The sequence below is a fragment of the Canis aureus genome, chromosome 9, assembly GCF_053574225.1.
Source record: "Canis aureus isolate CA01 chromosome 9, VMU_Caureus_v.1.0, whole genome shotgun sequence".
In the NCBI taxonomy this organism is placed as follows: Eukaryota; Metazoa; Chordata; class Mammalia; order Carnivora; family Canidae; genus Canis; species Canis aureus.
Window position 1 is genome coordinate 30,704,462 of NC_135619.1, and position 17,436 is coordinate 30,721,897.

Below are 17,436 nucleotides of genomic sequence, written 5' to 3' on the forward strand. Positions count from 1 at the left end.
TTTTCTTTGTATTTAGATACATACCTTATATTTGTACACAATATATAAAATTCATGGAGGAAATTAATTTCTACAGTACAGTTTCTTTGTTGGAAGAGGACTTGTTCCGTTAGTTTCTTTTAGAAAATGACCCCCAGTTCTGTGACTGTGGTACCAGGGATCGCAGTTCCAATCCTGTAATTTATTAGACACCATAATCTTATGAACAATAAGAGAAACTGAGAAACTACATCCTCCTGCAGGATGAAAAGAGAAACATGAATGCTCAAGCTGCTATGCTAGTAACTGATTTTAGCGGAAGAATATGATTTCCATGATGTATTATGAATAGAAATTGTAGGTCTCATGATACATATTAGCAACATTGCTGCAAACTGTCTCCCTGCTCTGATGGCATGCACTTCACTCGTCAATCAAACCGCCTTTTACGCCCATGGGAAATGAGGCCATCATCATGAAGGGCCTTCTGCATTGCATGTAGGCAACTCTTGGAGGGCTTTAGCATTTAGGCAGGGTACTTGGGAAAAGAGGCAACAGCTCTCAAGGAGACAGGTCATCCCAGAGAGACGTTACTAAAATGATCATTCGGGAAGCTGTCGCTACCACATCCCTCTAACCCAATGGGAATAGGTCGTGTGGGCATTTTGCCTTCAGCGAATCCTTTGCTTTGAATAGCATCCCTCACAGACTTACAACTGCTCCCCAAGCACGGTTTTTATGGCTAGGGGCCCGTCAACCTTGCTGTGGGACTTGAAGTTGTGCTTGTTTTTAACCATGTGAACCATTTTAAGGGTGATTGGCACCAGCCAAGGTTTGTGGGAAGTGGGAAAAACCCACCACCACAGTTCTTTGAGCTAACATCTTGAATTTGAACAAAACCAACACAATTAGTTCTGCAGAGGGAAAGTATGGGGAATGCCAGGGGGGGTGACTTCTATGATTAAAATGACACCCAGAAGGTCTGAAAATGCTTTGGCACCGACCACAAATACCTCTTCATAAAGGTTTAATTTCATGTGCTGTGATTGCTTTTAAAATGAAAGTGTTAAAAGCCTCAGAGGTGATACCTGGTCATCAAATGCAAGCCCCTCTTTCGAGAGGAATGGGTTGACTTTGATGACCAAAATATTTACAGTACGGCCAAGAAGCAAAAGTTCTCTGGGGCTTGACCTTGTACGATGGCCCTTGATGGCCTAACCCAGCCTAACAGGATGGGCAAAGGTGAAAATGGCGAGGTAATGCGGAGTTGCTGGTCATTTCCTGTTTGGTGCCCACAGGAAGCCTCAGTCCTGGTGCCGCCGGCCTCAGCTTTGGGAGGGAGATGGACGCGTCCGCGCTGGGCAAGCCAGGAGTGGCCCACAGGCCCTCTCCAAACCGCTCTAGCACCCACACCCCTCGGACACACGAGCAGCAACGCAAATCCACAGCTGGAAAGAACCTTGGCCCCACCCTCACAAACAGGCAAGTGCTACAAAGCAATTTAGAATCATCTGGGTAAAACTGGCAAATGACGTGTATCGTGCAGAATGGGAGCCTGCCCTAGAGCCTAGAATACATTTGTTTCGCACACTGGGGGTGGGGGACATTCAGGCCTTCATTTTTTCAGCGTCTTCAACTGCAGCTTATTTAGAGTGTTATCAAAGGAAGCCGACGCCCCAGGCCATTTGAACTGCCGCTGTGGACTCTTTGGTTTGATCACATCCACATACCATGGGCTCTCTAACGCACGGCAGGAGAGGAACAGCGGCTTTGTGCCAGAATGCAGAGCAAGTCATGGAAACACTTCAGAATTGTGGGCAGTGGTGGGGTTACCTCCGGGCTTGGCAGCCACGTTAGATGCCTCGCAGTTCTCGCTCTGAGGGATACTGCTGAAGGGCCTTACCCTCAGACGTTTGGAGGACCAGGGTCTTGCTGTACTGGCTGACTCCTGTTTTATTGAAGGCCTTGATGCGGGCATTGTACGTGCTGTTGAAGTGAAGACCGTCCACGGTGCACATCGTCTCCTTTCCGACATACACTTCCTGAGGGTCAACAAATAATAGGCTGCTGTTTAATGCCAGCCCTCGGGAGGGCTTAGGGAGGCAGCGTCACTGTGGTTAAGGAGCTAGCATTTTGGTGTCAGCCTGATCTGGATTCAAATCCTGTGGGATAGCAAACCACGTAATTGACCTTTTCATTTCTTTTTAAAGATTTATTTATTTATTTATTATTTGAGAGAGAGAGAATGGGGAAGGGAGGAGAGGAGGGAGAGGGAGAGACAGATAATCTCAAGCAGACTCCCCACTAAGTACGGAGCCCAATGTGGGGCTTGATCTCATGACCCTGAACTCATGATCTGAGCAGAAACGAAGAGTTGGATGCTCAACCGACTGAGCCACCCAGGAACCCCTAATTGGCCTTTTAAAGTCTCAGTTTCCTCATCTGTAAAATGGGGACAGATGATACCCAGTTTATGAGGTTGCTATGATGATCATAGAAGGAGGTTCTGTGCACAAACTAACATAGTGCCTTATGTTTAGCATGGGCCTGTCAGCTTAATGCATGGTATTTACTAGTGGTTAGGGCTTAAAACACTAGAATTGAGTGCTTAGAGTTAGCTTTATGCTTATTACTATTACCTTGGCATCTATACATATATTATACCTACCCAACTCTTTACCCATCAGTGTGATTTGTAAAAACTTGTTTGGAAAACATGAGGGTGGTCTCTATGCTGTGTTTATAACTTCACTGGTAACTTCAGGAACTGTGACAAAAATTACACTCAAAGTCATAGGCGTATAGGTTTTATCACAGTGCAGAGGGAAGGGGGGAGGAAATGAGCGGGAGGAAGAATGACATTTCAAAGGCTTAAAATAAATCGCAGCATGATGCATCTTTAGCATAGGTTAGGCATGTGCCTCCCTCTTTAGCTGTATGCTTTTGCAACATTATGCTGATGTAATGAGTAAAAATATTTTGTATTCAAAGCACAGCCTTAAAATGATAACTCTCTGGTGGGACACTAACAAGATGGGGGTCTGGGATCCTGGCATGCTAAGAATTTTATACGGATTATCTAACTGACTCTTAAAAACCATGTGTGAGGTACAGGTTCATATTACAGACGAAGTCCTGAAGGCTCAAAGAAGTGAGAAATGGGCACAGTCACACCGCTAGATGGTGGAATTGGGACCTGAGTGCAAGCAGCTGGACTCCAGAGCTTGTAGTATGGCATGTGCTTTCTCTTAAGGAGGGTAGAGTAGTTTCTATTCAGAGACTCTTTCCTCCGTCTTTGATGATGGTTCGAGAAGAATGTAGGCCTCAGATGAAGGAGAGGCAGACTCTGCCAGGATAGTCTGGCCTCGGGGGAGGTGGGGAAGCTTGGCTTGAGACCCCACAATGGGTCCTCTGAGGTGGTCACTGGCTTTGGTTAACAAATAACAGATTCTCTACTCACCCGAAACTGACCACCATTGCCATCATCCAGCTCCAGAATGTAGCCTTCGGCAGGCACCGTGGACAGAGGTGGCTGTTTCCAGGACAGCGTGGCACTGTTGTTGTGGGTACAACACTCCTCCAGCTGCAGAATGGGGGTTGCTGGGACTGGAGAGGAAGCTAAACAGAAATTAGTGTAACTCTGGCTTCTGTTGAGTTGCAAACATTTCAGTATCTTGGAATGAGAAACATCCCCCTCATCAACCAAGTAGCTAGCCCATGGGGGACCTGACCTGGATCCCTTCCAGAGTTTCTAGGAATGGGACTGGTTCCTGAGCCACTGTGCTGCCTTCTGCCAAACTCATGATGATACGTCCTACCTTAACTGCCGGGGAGATAATTGCTCTGTTTCTCACCCCCTGGGCACTGAAGACATCATCCCTAAGGGGAAGGTATTTTATGGGGGATGGGTTTCCAGCTCAGCCCACTAAAGCCTATTTAACCCATAACATGGCTGAAAAACTTATCATTAAATTTATTCAGAGCCTTGACCTCCAGTGTATAAACTTGGAGCTGCCTATTCTGAGCAGATTTTTGTCTGTCTATTTGTTGGTTTTACCAGCAATTCTACTCAAGGTCTTGTGCGTATAAGTAGCTGTAACAGTGAATTTTTGAAAACTTAGTACTAAGTGACATAAAAACAGTGATTTCTCCATAACAAAACTTCTAAGAACTTGACCTCATTCTTTGAAGGTAGCTACGCTAGCTCAAGTCCACTTTCTGCAGGTGTAGAACAGCCAACTGTGAGCCTGGAGAGTAGTATGGGAGCAGAAGGGGCCCAGCAGGGGAGGGTCAAAATGTCCTTACCACTCTGTGAGAATCTGTCACAGTATTACTAGTCACAACATGCCCCTGTCCCCATTTTGTGCTGAGAGTATTTTCTATTACTTCAAACTGTAGAGTGGTTGAGCCTTTAGACACACAGATATGGAAGTGTTGGATAACAACAATCCCAGTTCCTAATATATGAACTCAATGTATGTATTTGGGAGCAATGTTTTTACCCACTGCTTAACAATTTTTTTAGCACCAAAACATTAATTTATTTCTGTAGCACTTTAACAATAGAGAGAACAGTTTAGACCACATCCAGGGACATTTAAATGAACAAATGTTAATTATAGAACACCTGGTATGCTGTACCAAAATTGGACTCTGTGTCATGCATCAAATTATCTGCTCCCTGCCAAAATCTGCACCTCAGCCAAAAATGGTTTATTTAATAGCAGTTTAGGAAACAGGTTCTATGGTGGATAGCCTAGAAAACAAAAGCAGTGACCATAACACAAGAGATGTGAAGGTGAGGCAGGTTGATTATACTTATGAAAAGACAAGAAAACCAAGCCTGAGTTACTACATCAAACATAATGAAATCAAAAGTATGACCAGTTAATTGGAGGTGGTGAGTTTAGTAAGGGAAATCGTGTTTCAGGTTTCAATGGCATAGAGTTCTGTAGGTCTTATAAGAGTGGCTTCTACAGCCTCAGAGGCTCCCGAACATCTGGAATCAGAGGAAAGCAGATAATTCATTGCTTTGTTCAAGGAATAGACTACAGGACTGGATGGGAAGGGGGGGGAGAGAAGACGTAACTCCTAATGATCATCTACTCATAAACAAGATATCACCTGAGAGTTGTAATTGGAGGGTGAACTTTAGGTCATCATGTATTAGGAAACTACTTTGTCATCAACATTTTTTCCCTAATAAAAATAATAAACTTTAATATATTAACCAGGGAGTAAATTATGATAAATTTAAGCAAACCGTTCTTCAAAGGGCTTCTAGAGATGGAATGATTCTCCCTGGGGATATTTGCTCTTAGCTGTCCTTATGAATCAGAGCCTACAATAAAACAACCTATTCCTTGGATTCTCTTTATTTTATTAGCTGCTCATCAATCTTCATTTTCCCTTTATTGGGAAATCTTTATTTCCCTTCATTTTCCCTTTATTTCCCTTCATTTCCCTTTATGTTTCAAGGAAATCTACATTTCATCAATTTTAAAATCAAAGAATAAGATCACAAGATGGTTTCAGCTTGAATCATGCAAATGCTTGCAATGTCTCTGATAAGAAACTCAAGTTTCCTTGTATAGATATTAGGTATAATTAACAGATTAATTGAAATACATGGTGTCAGGTGTAATTAAAACATGGGAACTTCATTTGTAAGTCCTCAGTGGATACACTTTATTTTTTAAATTTTTTTAAAAGATTTATTTTTATTTATTTATGATAGACATAGAGAAAGAGAGAGAGAGAGAGAGGCAGAGACACAGGCAGAGGGAGAAGCAGGCTCCATGCCAGGAGCCCGACTCGGAACTCGATCCCGGGACTCCAGGATCGTGCCCTGGGCCAAAGGCAGGCGCGAAACCGCTGAGCCACCCAGGGATCCCCGTGGATACACTTTAAAAGACCAAAAAGATAATAAAAAGTCTAACCACTTACTGACCTTCAGATTTTAGTACTGTTCAGAATTTAAACAAATTAAGCAAACAAATAAGCAAAATGAGAGAAGGAGGGAGAGAGAATAAGAGAGAGAAACAAAAATGAAGGAACATAGAGACATTTGCATGTCTAAATCTATTTCTCAATGTGCTTAGAATTATTTTTTCTGTTTCCTTATTTACCCCAAAGTGATGTTGCATATAAAAGGCAAGTGTGACAAAATTACAGCCTCATTAGCAAAGACTAAGGCTGACATTTTAGAAAAGCAGATTTTATAGTGGGTGTTATTACCCTATTTCACTTTATTAGGTATAAAATAAATGGTCTATAAGAATCCAGAGTATTTTCAAATTAACTTATTATTTGTGTTTTGGAAATGGATTGCATCACAGTTCCTGGGCTGAACTCTAAGAATTTTTTATTTCATTGAAAATTCTGTCATTCGGCTGCCATAGCTGTCTTAATCTTAACACTTTGACCACTCTTGGACGTTTTTGTTTTTCCTAAAGAACTAGTGGTTCCTGACCTTATCAGAAGTCTATTGCTCAGCATTCTTTTAGCTCATAAAAATCAAGCTTCAGGCTAAAAATTCTCTTCTTAGTTATAAGGGGTAACTGTTCTTACAGACTTCCTTGAAGGTGACTTTGTAGAGCCTTGGCTCAAAATTAAATTCTGCAATGGTGTCTCCTTAAAGTTTTCAAATGTCTTACCATTCTAGTTCAAATTATAACTTACATCTTTCATAGTCATTTATTTTTTTTTTCAAGTCCTTCCGATTGTCAACACTCACAATGATGCAGGATTCCTCTGTGAAAGGTCATAGGACAAGAGTGTGACAAGGACATGGAAGGACACATGGCCACCCACTCTGGACGTGGAAACTAATGGCTGCTGATGTTTTCTGAGCACTTACCAAATACCTGGCAGTGTGGTGAGAGGATGCAGTCACTCATGTGGTTTTCACAGCACCCCCACAATAACGGATGCTGTTATTATTTCTAATTGGTTGATGAGGAAACTGAAACACAGAACATCTTCATGGCTACTAGTTGGCAGAGGCGGGATCTGAGGACAAGCAGGCTGGCTCCAGGGCCTGGGTGCTTCAACTGCACTACACTGCCTCTCCAATCTAGTGTGCGGTAATAGTGTACTAGAGAGAAGTTCCTGCATCCAATTCCAAGAGGAATGTTTTCTTCTGCTTCCTGTATCATGAGTAGTAAAGTTCCCCAAGACTTGCTGCTATGGATTAATGAAATATTTCACCATACATAGCATAATGTATCGATTTATTGTATTGCTATGTTGTACACCTGAAACGAATGTAACGTTGAGTATCAACCATACTTAAAAAATTTCAAAAAGAAAAGAAAAGAAAGAAACATTTCACCATAAGAGCTAGGGTGGTTGGGAATGCAATTCTACTGAGTCATCTTGTTTCACTGTCCCTTGGTGGACCATCATTCCTTTGTATGGTGGGTGATCAATACAATTGGCATCTCAGGGAAGTTTAGACTTTAGAGGAACAACAAGCCGTTTCTGCAAAGCTCTCATTATCACACTATTAAAGAGCAATTGTGAAATACGTGATGACATGTATTTCAGGCTTCCAAACCATGAACGGATCACAAGCACAAACAGATTACAGGCGAGTCAGCATGTGTGCACATCCCCATCCCCGTCAAATCTCTGGGTGCTCTTTCTCCATGATTTATAAGATGGTCTATTCACATCACACCAAAATTAAAATATTTTCCAATATTTGCTTGGATATTGCTTATGACCTTGCTTGTGACCTTGGTGCATACTCAGGGCTCTTACATTTGACATGAGTTAATAAAGATAAACGTGTTCTTAGGTGACTAGAGGCACTTAAGGGATTAACAGCCATTGGTCTATATGCTAAAAAGGCTTGGGGGAGCATTAGGTCACTGTTTCATCCTGGTTCAGAATGAACATGCAGGCATTTCTTTTCAGCACCGACTCATGACTCTTGGGACACTTTCTATACTTAAAACAATTCTGGGATAATACCCTTCTGGGGATGTTTGAACAAAGAAGGTACCGGCATTCTCAGTTAGATCTCAGTTGCTTGAGGGTGATGTAGAATCAGAAAGAGACCAGTTAAGTCCTTAACTAATAAGAGAATAATTTTCTTACTGAGTAGTTGCTGGCTTAACTGGAAACATTTAAAAACCAGCAACAGACCTGTGTTCTTTGATATCAAAGAGAAAAAGGCATCTGAGATGAAATTTCAAAACCAGAGAGATGTTAACATTTTTAGTCAAGAAATAGATATTTCTGTTGTTAGAGTCAGAATTAAACACATATTTTAAGTAGCTTGGAAAATATTTTAACTTTCTACTGTAATCTGCTTAGCATAATTAGAAAACGTATGTTGAAGTATATGCATTGTATTAATGGTCAGATTACTTTAGCACTATTCCCAATGCTATTTACATTTTGGCCATTTGTACGTGTATTTTGTGGTACAGTTTCTTGAGATGTTTTTACTGAAAGCTGTGAAAGTGCAGTTTATTAAACTGACCAAGCATATCCTCTTTAGGAGCACTGTCTAACACTATACCAAGCACAGTTGGGTATGTTAACAGATATCAGAGAGGCCAGTAGGAGTAGCCTTAACACCAGCCAATCAAGTTCTATTACACAATGACCTTTTGGTTTTTTCTTTCCATCGAAAACATCTGACAGATAAAAATTATTCACAGTCTAAAAAGGACTTGGCTCTCACTGAATTAATTAAACTTAATGAGCATAAAGCGAAGCATATAAATTAACTCTGCAGAAGGATACTAATCAGAAGTAAATTAAATTAATATGAAGTGTTAAAAAGAAATGGAAAATGGAATAATCCAGTCTCATACCAAATGGCCTGTTACATGAACTTCATAAATAACTGCTTTGGATAATTTTGTGTTCCAGGTGAATATTTGCTGTAAGTGTGTTCTGGGTTTTGGTCTTTGGAGTGCTTGGCACTCTTTGCCATGTGTGCAGACTTTGATGGAGGGTATACACAGCCATGTTCACGCATTTTTCTGCAGGTAGCCTTAAACGGACAAGTGACACTGCTTTAGGAATGTGGTCTGTGAGGCATAGCACATGAGTCTGCAGTTCCCATACCAGATGAAGGGCCTGTTTATTCCAACACAATTGTTACCATCCTGCCAATTCGCCTGGACTCCACTTTGGGCAGATGGACATGATTCAGAAGGACAGCAAATGGGGGAGGAGAGGCCTCTATCAGATGGTGAAAGCAGTTCAAAGCCCAGAGGCTTTTACCCTCTACCTGCTCCATCATCAAGGCTAATTGGGTTGGCTAATTTTTTTCCCCTCTTCCTCCAAAAGCCCTTCCATTGCCCTTTCGTGACACATTTTCTCCTCTGAGCTATTTGTGACATAATCTTTCAATGATTTTACTTCATGGAAAGAACTGGATATAGACAGAGGCTGATGGAGGGGGATTTTCCTGGGGCTCCATATATTACTCAGGTGGCTGTATTTCACAGACCACCATATGGGTGTTAAAGGAAAAATTTTAAACAGCAAGAAAGACATTCTACAACAAAAAATCAAATTTCTTAAGTTTAAGAGAGGAATTCAGTTATTCCTTGAAGAAGCCAGTTCATAAGACACTAATGTTATAGCACAAACTGGAAGTTGTAGGTGCAGGTTCTGGAAACTTACTCCTTGGGTCTGAATCCCTGCCCTGACATTCACCAACTGTGTGATTTTAGGCAAGTCGTACAGTCTTCCAGTGCCTCAGTTTCCTCAGATGCCTACTAGGGTTGTGAGAATAAATTGAATTAATCCACATGAGGCACTTAGGAGAGAGTATCTGGTTTGGTAAGTAGTCAGTAAATGCTACACATTTTTGTTACTGCAACAATGTACTTTTATTTACAATCTATATACTATTTACTCCAAAATTTAATTAAGGCATCATCCCAAAGCAATGCATAGTAAATGAAAGATGAGAAAATGGGGTCTAATAAAGGAAGCATGTACATTTTTCTTAAAATATCTTTCTTTTTAGGGGATCCCTGGGTGGCTCAGCGGTTTAGCACCTGCCTTTGACCCAGAGCGTGACCCTGGAGTCCTGGGATCTAGTCCAACATTGGGCTCCCTGCGTGGAGCCTGCTTCTCCCTCTGTCTGTCTGTCTGTCTGTCTCTCTCTCTCTCTCATGAATAAATAAATAAAATCTTAAAGAAAAAGAACAAAAACTTTTTTTAAAGCACTGAATTCTAAGTCCTTTATTATGTGGCTGCTTATTGGGAGAAGCAAAGAGCAAATCAATTTCTTCAGTTTTAAAAAAGATTAGAAAATGACAGAATACAGAGATGAAGAGTAGATAGGCGCTTGCCAAGGATTGGAGATGGTGGAGGGGATAGGAATGGGTAGGACTACATGACCACAGTGGGGTAGCATGAGGGTGGTACAATGATTCTGCATCTTGATTGCAGTGCTGATTAGATGACTCTATACACATGACAAAATGGCACAGAGTAATACGTATACACTGTACCAATGTTAATTCCTGTTTTTTTTTTTTTTTTTTTTTTTAAGTGGGTTCCACTCTGGGTGTAGAGCTCAATCTGGGGCTTGAATTTACAACCCTGAGATTAAGACCTGAGTTGAGATCGAGATTCAGATGCTTAACTGACTAAGCCACCCCACCCCCTAATTTCCTGGCTTTTATATAAGATGATAATTATGTAAGATGGAACCATTGATAAAAACTGGGCTAAGGGTACACTGGACTTCTCCTTACTATTTTTGCAACTTCCTGTGAATGTATAAATATTTCAAAATGAAAGTTAAAAAAGTCAAAATATTTTTCCAATGGATATTACTTATACTGCCATAAAAATATTGCATAGTCAGCTTTTTAGTTTTCTTTGAAAGAGTTCTTTTCCTTAAGATAATTTTAGGTACTTGGACTTCCTCCCCACCCCCAGCCACTCAAAAAAATCTCAAGGAGCCCTTGCATATCCCTTAACACATAAGCCAAAAAATTTAAAAAGCTAAAATTGATTTCAAATCTTCATATTCTTCCTGTAACCAACCTTGGCATTTTCCTGACCAGTATTGGAAAGCCAACTTGGATCCTCTCAAATTCCCACTAATTCATGCTCAACCATTTGCTCAGGACCTATCCATGTGGAAGTAGTCATTTCGATCCTGAACTGCCTTGATATATGTATCAATGTTTCTGGGTTACTTTCTGTAACAAGATTTTATTTATGCACAGTGATGCAGTCTTATCTCCTTATTTATTTATTTTTTTAATGTCAGCTATTCCCTGACACTGGGCTTGTGACATCCCTAAGACTCTTAAAGAGGCAAGCATTGAGTTTATCTGAATTTATCCGGCTTTCTTAGAGGCAGGTCACATGGATGCAGTGCTATGTTTCTCTTAGGTGATAAGATAGGAGCTACTCCAGATTTTTGTATCATTACCCAGAGGTGTGTGTGTTTACTTCCCCACCTCTTAGGTCACTGATAACCTGGCAGCTGCCTTTTGTTTGCTGCAATCGGGCACAAAGCCTCAATCCGGCTGTAAGCATAGTATCTGCTTGGGATGTTGCTCTATTTGGGGGGATGCAGGGACGCACCTTTCATCTGCACAAAGTCGAGCTGGTGAATGGATTGTAGCAGAGGGCTGTTGTCCAGACTCAGGTCAAAGTCCGTGGTCATCCTGGGAGTGAGCGTGCCTTTCCCCCACTGATCCTCAGTCAGGTGCACTCTCCTTATGAGGGCGTCAGAAATCTAATCACATCAAAGATCACAGCCTAAGAAATATAACATCACACTGGACACAGAACACTGCCCCACCACTCTCTGGGAGCATTACCAAACCAATTTGAAACCCACACCTTTCCTGTCTCCATGTAGGCAGTGAGAAGCCTACTATGACAACGGTCACCCATGCAAATCTGGGTGCTTTGTGAGTCAGAGGGAGCCACTATAAATAATTAGCAGCTGTAAATTGCTCTAATAGACAAACCTGGATATATGCTAATGCCTTTTATGATTAATCAATGAAAAGCCAACAACATTAAATAATATGTTGGTGATCAGTTAATTTTAGTAGAACTAAGAACCCAAGTTTCTAATAGGAGGTGGGGGTATTCTGTTAAAGCTTGGAATGAGTTTTATAAAATAGTTTACAGGGGCTGCATATGGTAATCTGTAAATCGGAACTTCTTACACTTTAAGCCCATCATCTTCTGTATCATTTTATTCTTTGATAGAGAACTCTTTCATTTCTTATATTTAATCTCCCTTTGTCACTCTTAGTATGATAAAAAACGTGAACTGGAAAGGATCTATGTATTCCTTAATAAAAGCTCCCTTAATTTTTGAGATCAAAACTTAAGTAAAATTCAGCTGACATCATCACATCTAATTAAAACAATCAACAGTGAAAAAATCATGAGAAATCCAAAGAATGAAAAAACTTCACTTTATTTGGGAAATCATTGATTAGCTGAACTGGCTGGTAGGAACTGTCAAGAAGGTAGAAGCCTTGCATATGTAGACATTTCTAGCTGATAGAGCTGTCCAAGATATTAGTGGAAAGGGACCCAATTCTTAGGCAAGGCAGTAACTCGGCTTCGGAGGAACTTACAGGGAATTTCATTTTCATGATTAAACGTGAACAAAAACAAACTTTAAAAAGGCCATGTACTTCTCAATCTTGTAACACATGGTGGCAGAGACTTTCAGTAAGTCACTGGAGTTTTGCTGGTGCCCACATATTCATGGCACTCTGAAGGTGGGTTCCATTGTGGAGGGACCCATGCTCTCAGCAGGGGCCGTTGGGAGTCTGGCCTTGGCATTGTAGACTGAGTTTCATGGGCCATTGAGAATCTGAAAGAGAAACTAGTTGACACTTACCTGCAAAAAGCCACTAGGATCATTTTCCTTAATGACCTCCAGGCAGTACTCCATGAGACCTGTGGTCTGGCGCAACTTCACTGTGCAGTGAGAGATCTGATCTCGCACCACCTAAGATTGATGAGAGAACAGAACAGTCCAAAGTGGCACAGGGTTAAAAAAAGGAAGCAAACTGGGACTTTGGAAAGCTTCTTCAAACCATAATCCAAGAGCATCAATGGATGGAACTAAATGTATGAGAATATTTTGTGGCAATGTCTGCTGTGGACAATGGCTCTGGAAGACAGATTGTATAAAGGCTATTATTACGGGGACTTGTGGCAACAGGACCTATCAGAAAGGTGCACAGATGCTGGAAGCCTGGGAAACTGGTTACTGTGGTGCCTGGTAGGACATCTTCCTCAGGTACCTCTTGCTCCCCATCTTCCAGGAAACTATTACTGAGAGCTGTTTTAAGTGGGAGGTTGTGGAGAGGCTACAAAGGAGCTGAGTAACCCAAGGTGCAGCTGCAGCATCTGCTCTGTGAACAGTCACCCACCCTGTGCCTGTCTCTTCTAAAGAGCAAATGTCCCCATCTGAACCCAATTCTTTCTCATTATGACTCTTTTTTTCTGAGTGGGTGGTGGGATGGGGTTAGAGGTGAAACTTGCTAAAAGACAATGAACTAATGACAACAAGGAAGCCAAAGATGGGTGCAGAATTAAGTTTTGAATATAACCCACTTCGAAGCAATCACTGCCTCATTTGGGAGAGCAGTTTTAAAGGCTCTCTATTTACCATGCTGCGAGTGTGCTTTAACCTAGAAAGACATCTCTCTGAACACACAGTTCCTGCCTCTGGGGAAATTGTCTTTGCAGTGTCAAACACAGGATAGTCCTTGAAGAGTTTCTTTCTTTAAAGATGTTCATTTTCCATGTCCTCTGCTCAGTGACCCAAATCTCGAAGTGGTTTCTAAGCCTAGAGTTGAACAGGAGTTTTCTAGGAACCTTCATTACTTATATCCTTGATATTTATATTACTTTGCAAAAGCCTAAAAAATATCCAGCCTTCTGGATTTTATGAATAATAACTACAAGGAGTTTTAATAATAATTGTTGAAAAGCTTTTTTTTTATAATTTTTTTTTTTTTAATTTATGATAGTCAGAGAGAGAGAGAGAGGCAGAGACACAGGCAGAGGGAGAAGCAGGCCCCATGCACCGGGAGCCCGACGTGGGATTCGATCCCGGGTCTCCAGGATCGCGCCCTGGGCCAAAGGCAGGCGCCAAACCGCTGCGCCACCCAGGGATCCCGTAAAGCTTTTTCTTTGTTCCTTCTTTTCAGTTTTGATCATACATTTTTCCATTAAAGATTATTACATCTACGTTCAAAAACAATTGGAAAATAAACCAAAAAAAAAAAAAAAAAAGGAATAAGCAATAATCTCGTCACTTTAATGCAAATTTTTAAAGCATTTTGATATTTCCTCTTGGGTTTTATCCTTGAGCTAGATATATTTATAGTTGCAATCATAATATGTGACAATTTTACCTCCTTCCCACTTAACACTATAACATAGGCATTTTAAATGTTGCCACCATCAATAAATGTTACTGGCTCCATAAATATCCCACTGAGTGGGTTATCATAATTTATTTAATCATTCCTGTTCCTCTATTTTTGGACATTTAAATCCTTCCTATTTTTTTTGACAATGCATCCATTTATTATTGCTGGTCTCTGCTTCTGTTTTTTTTTTTATCGTGATAAAGTATATATAACATAAAACTCACAGGTTTAGCTATTTTAAATTGGATAATTCTGTGGCATTAGATACATTCATATTGTTGTCATCACCATCCCTTTTCAGAACTTTTTTTTTTTATCTTTCCAAACTAAAACTTTGTATCCATTAAACAATAGCTCTCCATTCTCCCCTCCTCACTGGCACTTGGCAACACCACCATTCTACTTTCTGTCTCTATGGATTTGACTCTCATAGAAGTAGAATCATATAATATTTTTGTTCTTTGTGACTGGCTTATTTCATTTAGCACAATATTTTCAAGGTTTACTCATGTTGTAGCTGATGTCAAAATTTCCTTCCTTTTCAAAAAGTTTTATTTATTTATTTATTTAAGAGAGAGAGAGAGAGAGAGAGAGAGGAGTGTGAGTGCATGAGTGGGAGGGGCAGAGGGAGAGGGAGAAAGAGAAACTCAAGCAGAATCCATGCTCAACATGGAGCCTGATATGAGGTTCGATCTCATGACTCTGAGATTGTTCCTGAGCCAAAACCAAGTCGGACGCCTAACCGACTATGCCACCCTGCTGCCCCTGAATTTCCTTCCTTTTATGACTGAATAATATTTCATTGTAGGTACATATCACATTTTTGTTAGTGGACACTTGGGTTGCTTCTACCTTTTGGCTATTGTGGATAAAGCTGTTATGAACATGATATGCAGAAATCTGTGAAAATCTCTGCTTCACTTCTTTTGGATATATATTCTGAAGTGGAATTGCTGGATCATATGGTAATTCTATTTTAGTTTTTTGAGAAATCATCATTCTGTTTTCCGCAGCAGCTGCACTGTTTTATATTCCTATTAGCAATGCACAAGGGTTCCAATTTCTCCACATCCTCACCAATACTTATTACTATCTGTTTTTTTTTAAAAAAATAATAGCCATTCTAATGGGTGTGAAATTGTATCTCATTGTAGTTTTGATTTGCATTTCCCTCATGACTAGTGATGCTGAGCATCTTTTCATATGCTTATTGGCCATTTGTATATCTCCTGTGGAGAAATGTCTATTCAAGTCCTTCATCCATTTTTTAATTGGTTTTCTTTTATCTTTTGATGCACAAAATTTATAAATTTTCATGAAGTCCAATTTGTCTACCTTTTCCTTTGTTGCCTATGCCTCTTGAGTAATATCCAAGAAATCACTGCCAAATCCAGCATGAAGCATCTGCCCTATGTTTTCATCTAAGAGTTTATAGTTTCAGTTCTTACAGTTAAGTCTTTGGTCCATTTTGAGTTAGTTTTTGTATATGGTGTTAGGTAATGGTCCAACTTCATTCTTTGGCATGTGGACAGCCAGTTTTTTCCAGTGTCATTTGTTGACTGCCCTTTCCCCATTGAATGGTCTTGGAACCCTTGTCAAAAATCATTGTACCATATGTGAAAGTTTATTTCTGGGCTCTCTGTTCAGTTGCAGTTGTCTATGTGTCTGTCTCCATGTCAGCACCACACTATTTTCATTGTTGTTGCTTTGCAGTAAGTTATGTAATCAGGAAGTGCGAGAACTCCAGTTTTGTCCATTTATAGGATTGTTGAAATTAATTAATTAATTAGTTTGGAATCTCCTGATTTTTTGGTAGATGACTTATTACCACTTTTTAATTAAAAAAATTAAAATAAAAACTGCAGTGTAGGATTTAACATCTCTGGATCAGAATTGGTGAAAGAAACCAACTTTGATGTGAAGATTGTTTTGTGATTTTGGCGGGGAGAGGGGAGATCAAATTTAAAATTAATTGGTTGGGACACCTGGGTGGCTCAGTGGTTAAGCTTCTGCCTTCAGCCCAGCATGTGATCCTGGAGTCCTGGGATAGAGTCCCACATCAGGATCCCTGAATGGAGCCTGCTTCTGCCTCTGCCTGTGTCTCTGCCACTCTCTCTGTCTCTCATGAACAAATAAATAAAATCTTTAAAAATAAATAAATAAAAAATAAAATTCATTGGTTGACTTATTTTCTTCTAATGTCTGGCATAATGTCTGGTATTATGTCCAATCACCACTACTATCTGTTGGTCTGGGCTCATGGAATGCAAATTATTTTATTTTTTTAATAAAAAAATAAACAAGAAGGTTAAGCTTCTGCTTCTTAAGGGGAAAAAAACCCCACAGAACACCCAAAAGTATAATAAAAAATGCAGGACAGGTGACCTACAGCTATAGGCTACTTGTCTCTATCTTAGGCATTAGTAAATTGTTCCCAGAAGATATTTTGATATTTTGGTAGCCAGTACATCAGCGCTTCTAGGTAGCAGAAACTCAGCAGTCACTAATCACTATGAATGGCATCTGTCCTAGGACTGTGCTTACAAAACTGACTTGTACTCAAATCTGAAAAACAAGCACGGACTAGATCTGGGCATTGCAACCCAAAGTGAGTCTGCTATTGAGGCAAAATAGACTTGAATTGTCGTGTTTACTTTCCAGAACATTTAGATCAATGATAATTTTATGACCCAAATGTACTGAAATAGATACATTAATCAGGCCTCATAAAATTCTATGTCTGCTTCTATAAATTTCCTTCTCAAGCCGGATTTATTTGATGCCAAAGGAGCTGAGTGTGGGGTTTCTCTGACTACTCTTAAGAAGCTTCATTGTAGCAATGCCAAAGAGTTGGTGAGTTTTAGTGGGAGTTTGCCATTGGCTCCTGTATTCCACGGTTCAGGCTTCTTGGAAGGACTCAGTATCCCTGAGTTCCTGGCTCTTAACTGTATTACAACAATGGATTTTGGTCCATCTTTTTAAATTTTAATCAACCCTTTCACAATGATCCCAGTAGCCAGTGATAAAAATCACTGCTAAAAATTAAACT

General features: G+C 40.3%; 1 protein-coding gene across 10 annotated transcripts in view; it reads right to left on the reverse strand.

Annotated features, from left to right (window-relative positions):
- Positions 1-17,436, reverse strand: part of TRIM9 (tripartite motif containing 9) — a 108,487-nt gene that overhangs the window by 21,814 nt on the left and 69,237 nt on the right. For 7 of the 10 annotated variants that reach the window (XM_077909271.1, XM_077909272.1, XM_077909266.1 and 4 more), the window contains exons 4-7: positions 12,842-12,952; positions 11,557-11,710; positions 3,440-3,597; positions 1,883-2,021 (exon numbers count right to left, since the gene is read on the reverse strand). In XM_077909271.1, the coding sequence (XP_077765397.1) occupies positions 1,883-2,021; positions 3,440-3,597; positions 11,557-11,710; positions 12,842-12,952 (562 nt within the window). The remainder of the gene's footprint in view (positions 1-1,882; positions 2,022-3,439; positions 3,598-11,556; positions 11,711-12,841; positions 12,953-17,436) is intronic. The other 3 variants (XM_077909267.1, XM_077909269.1, XM_077909275.1) reach the window with 1 other exon arrangement.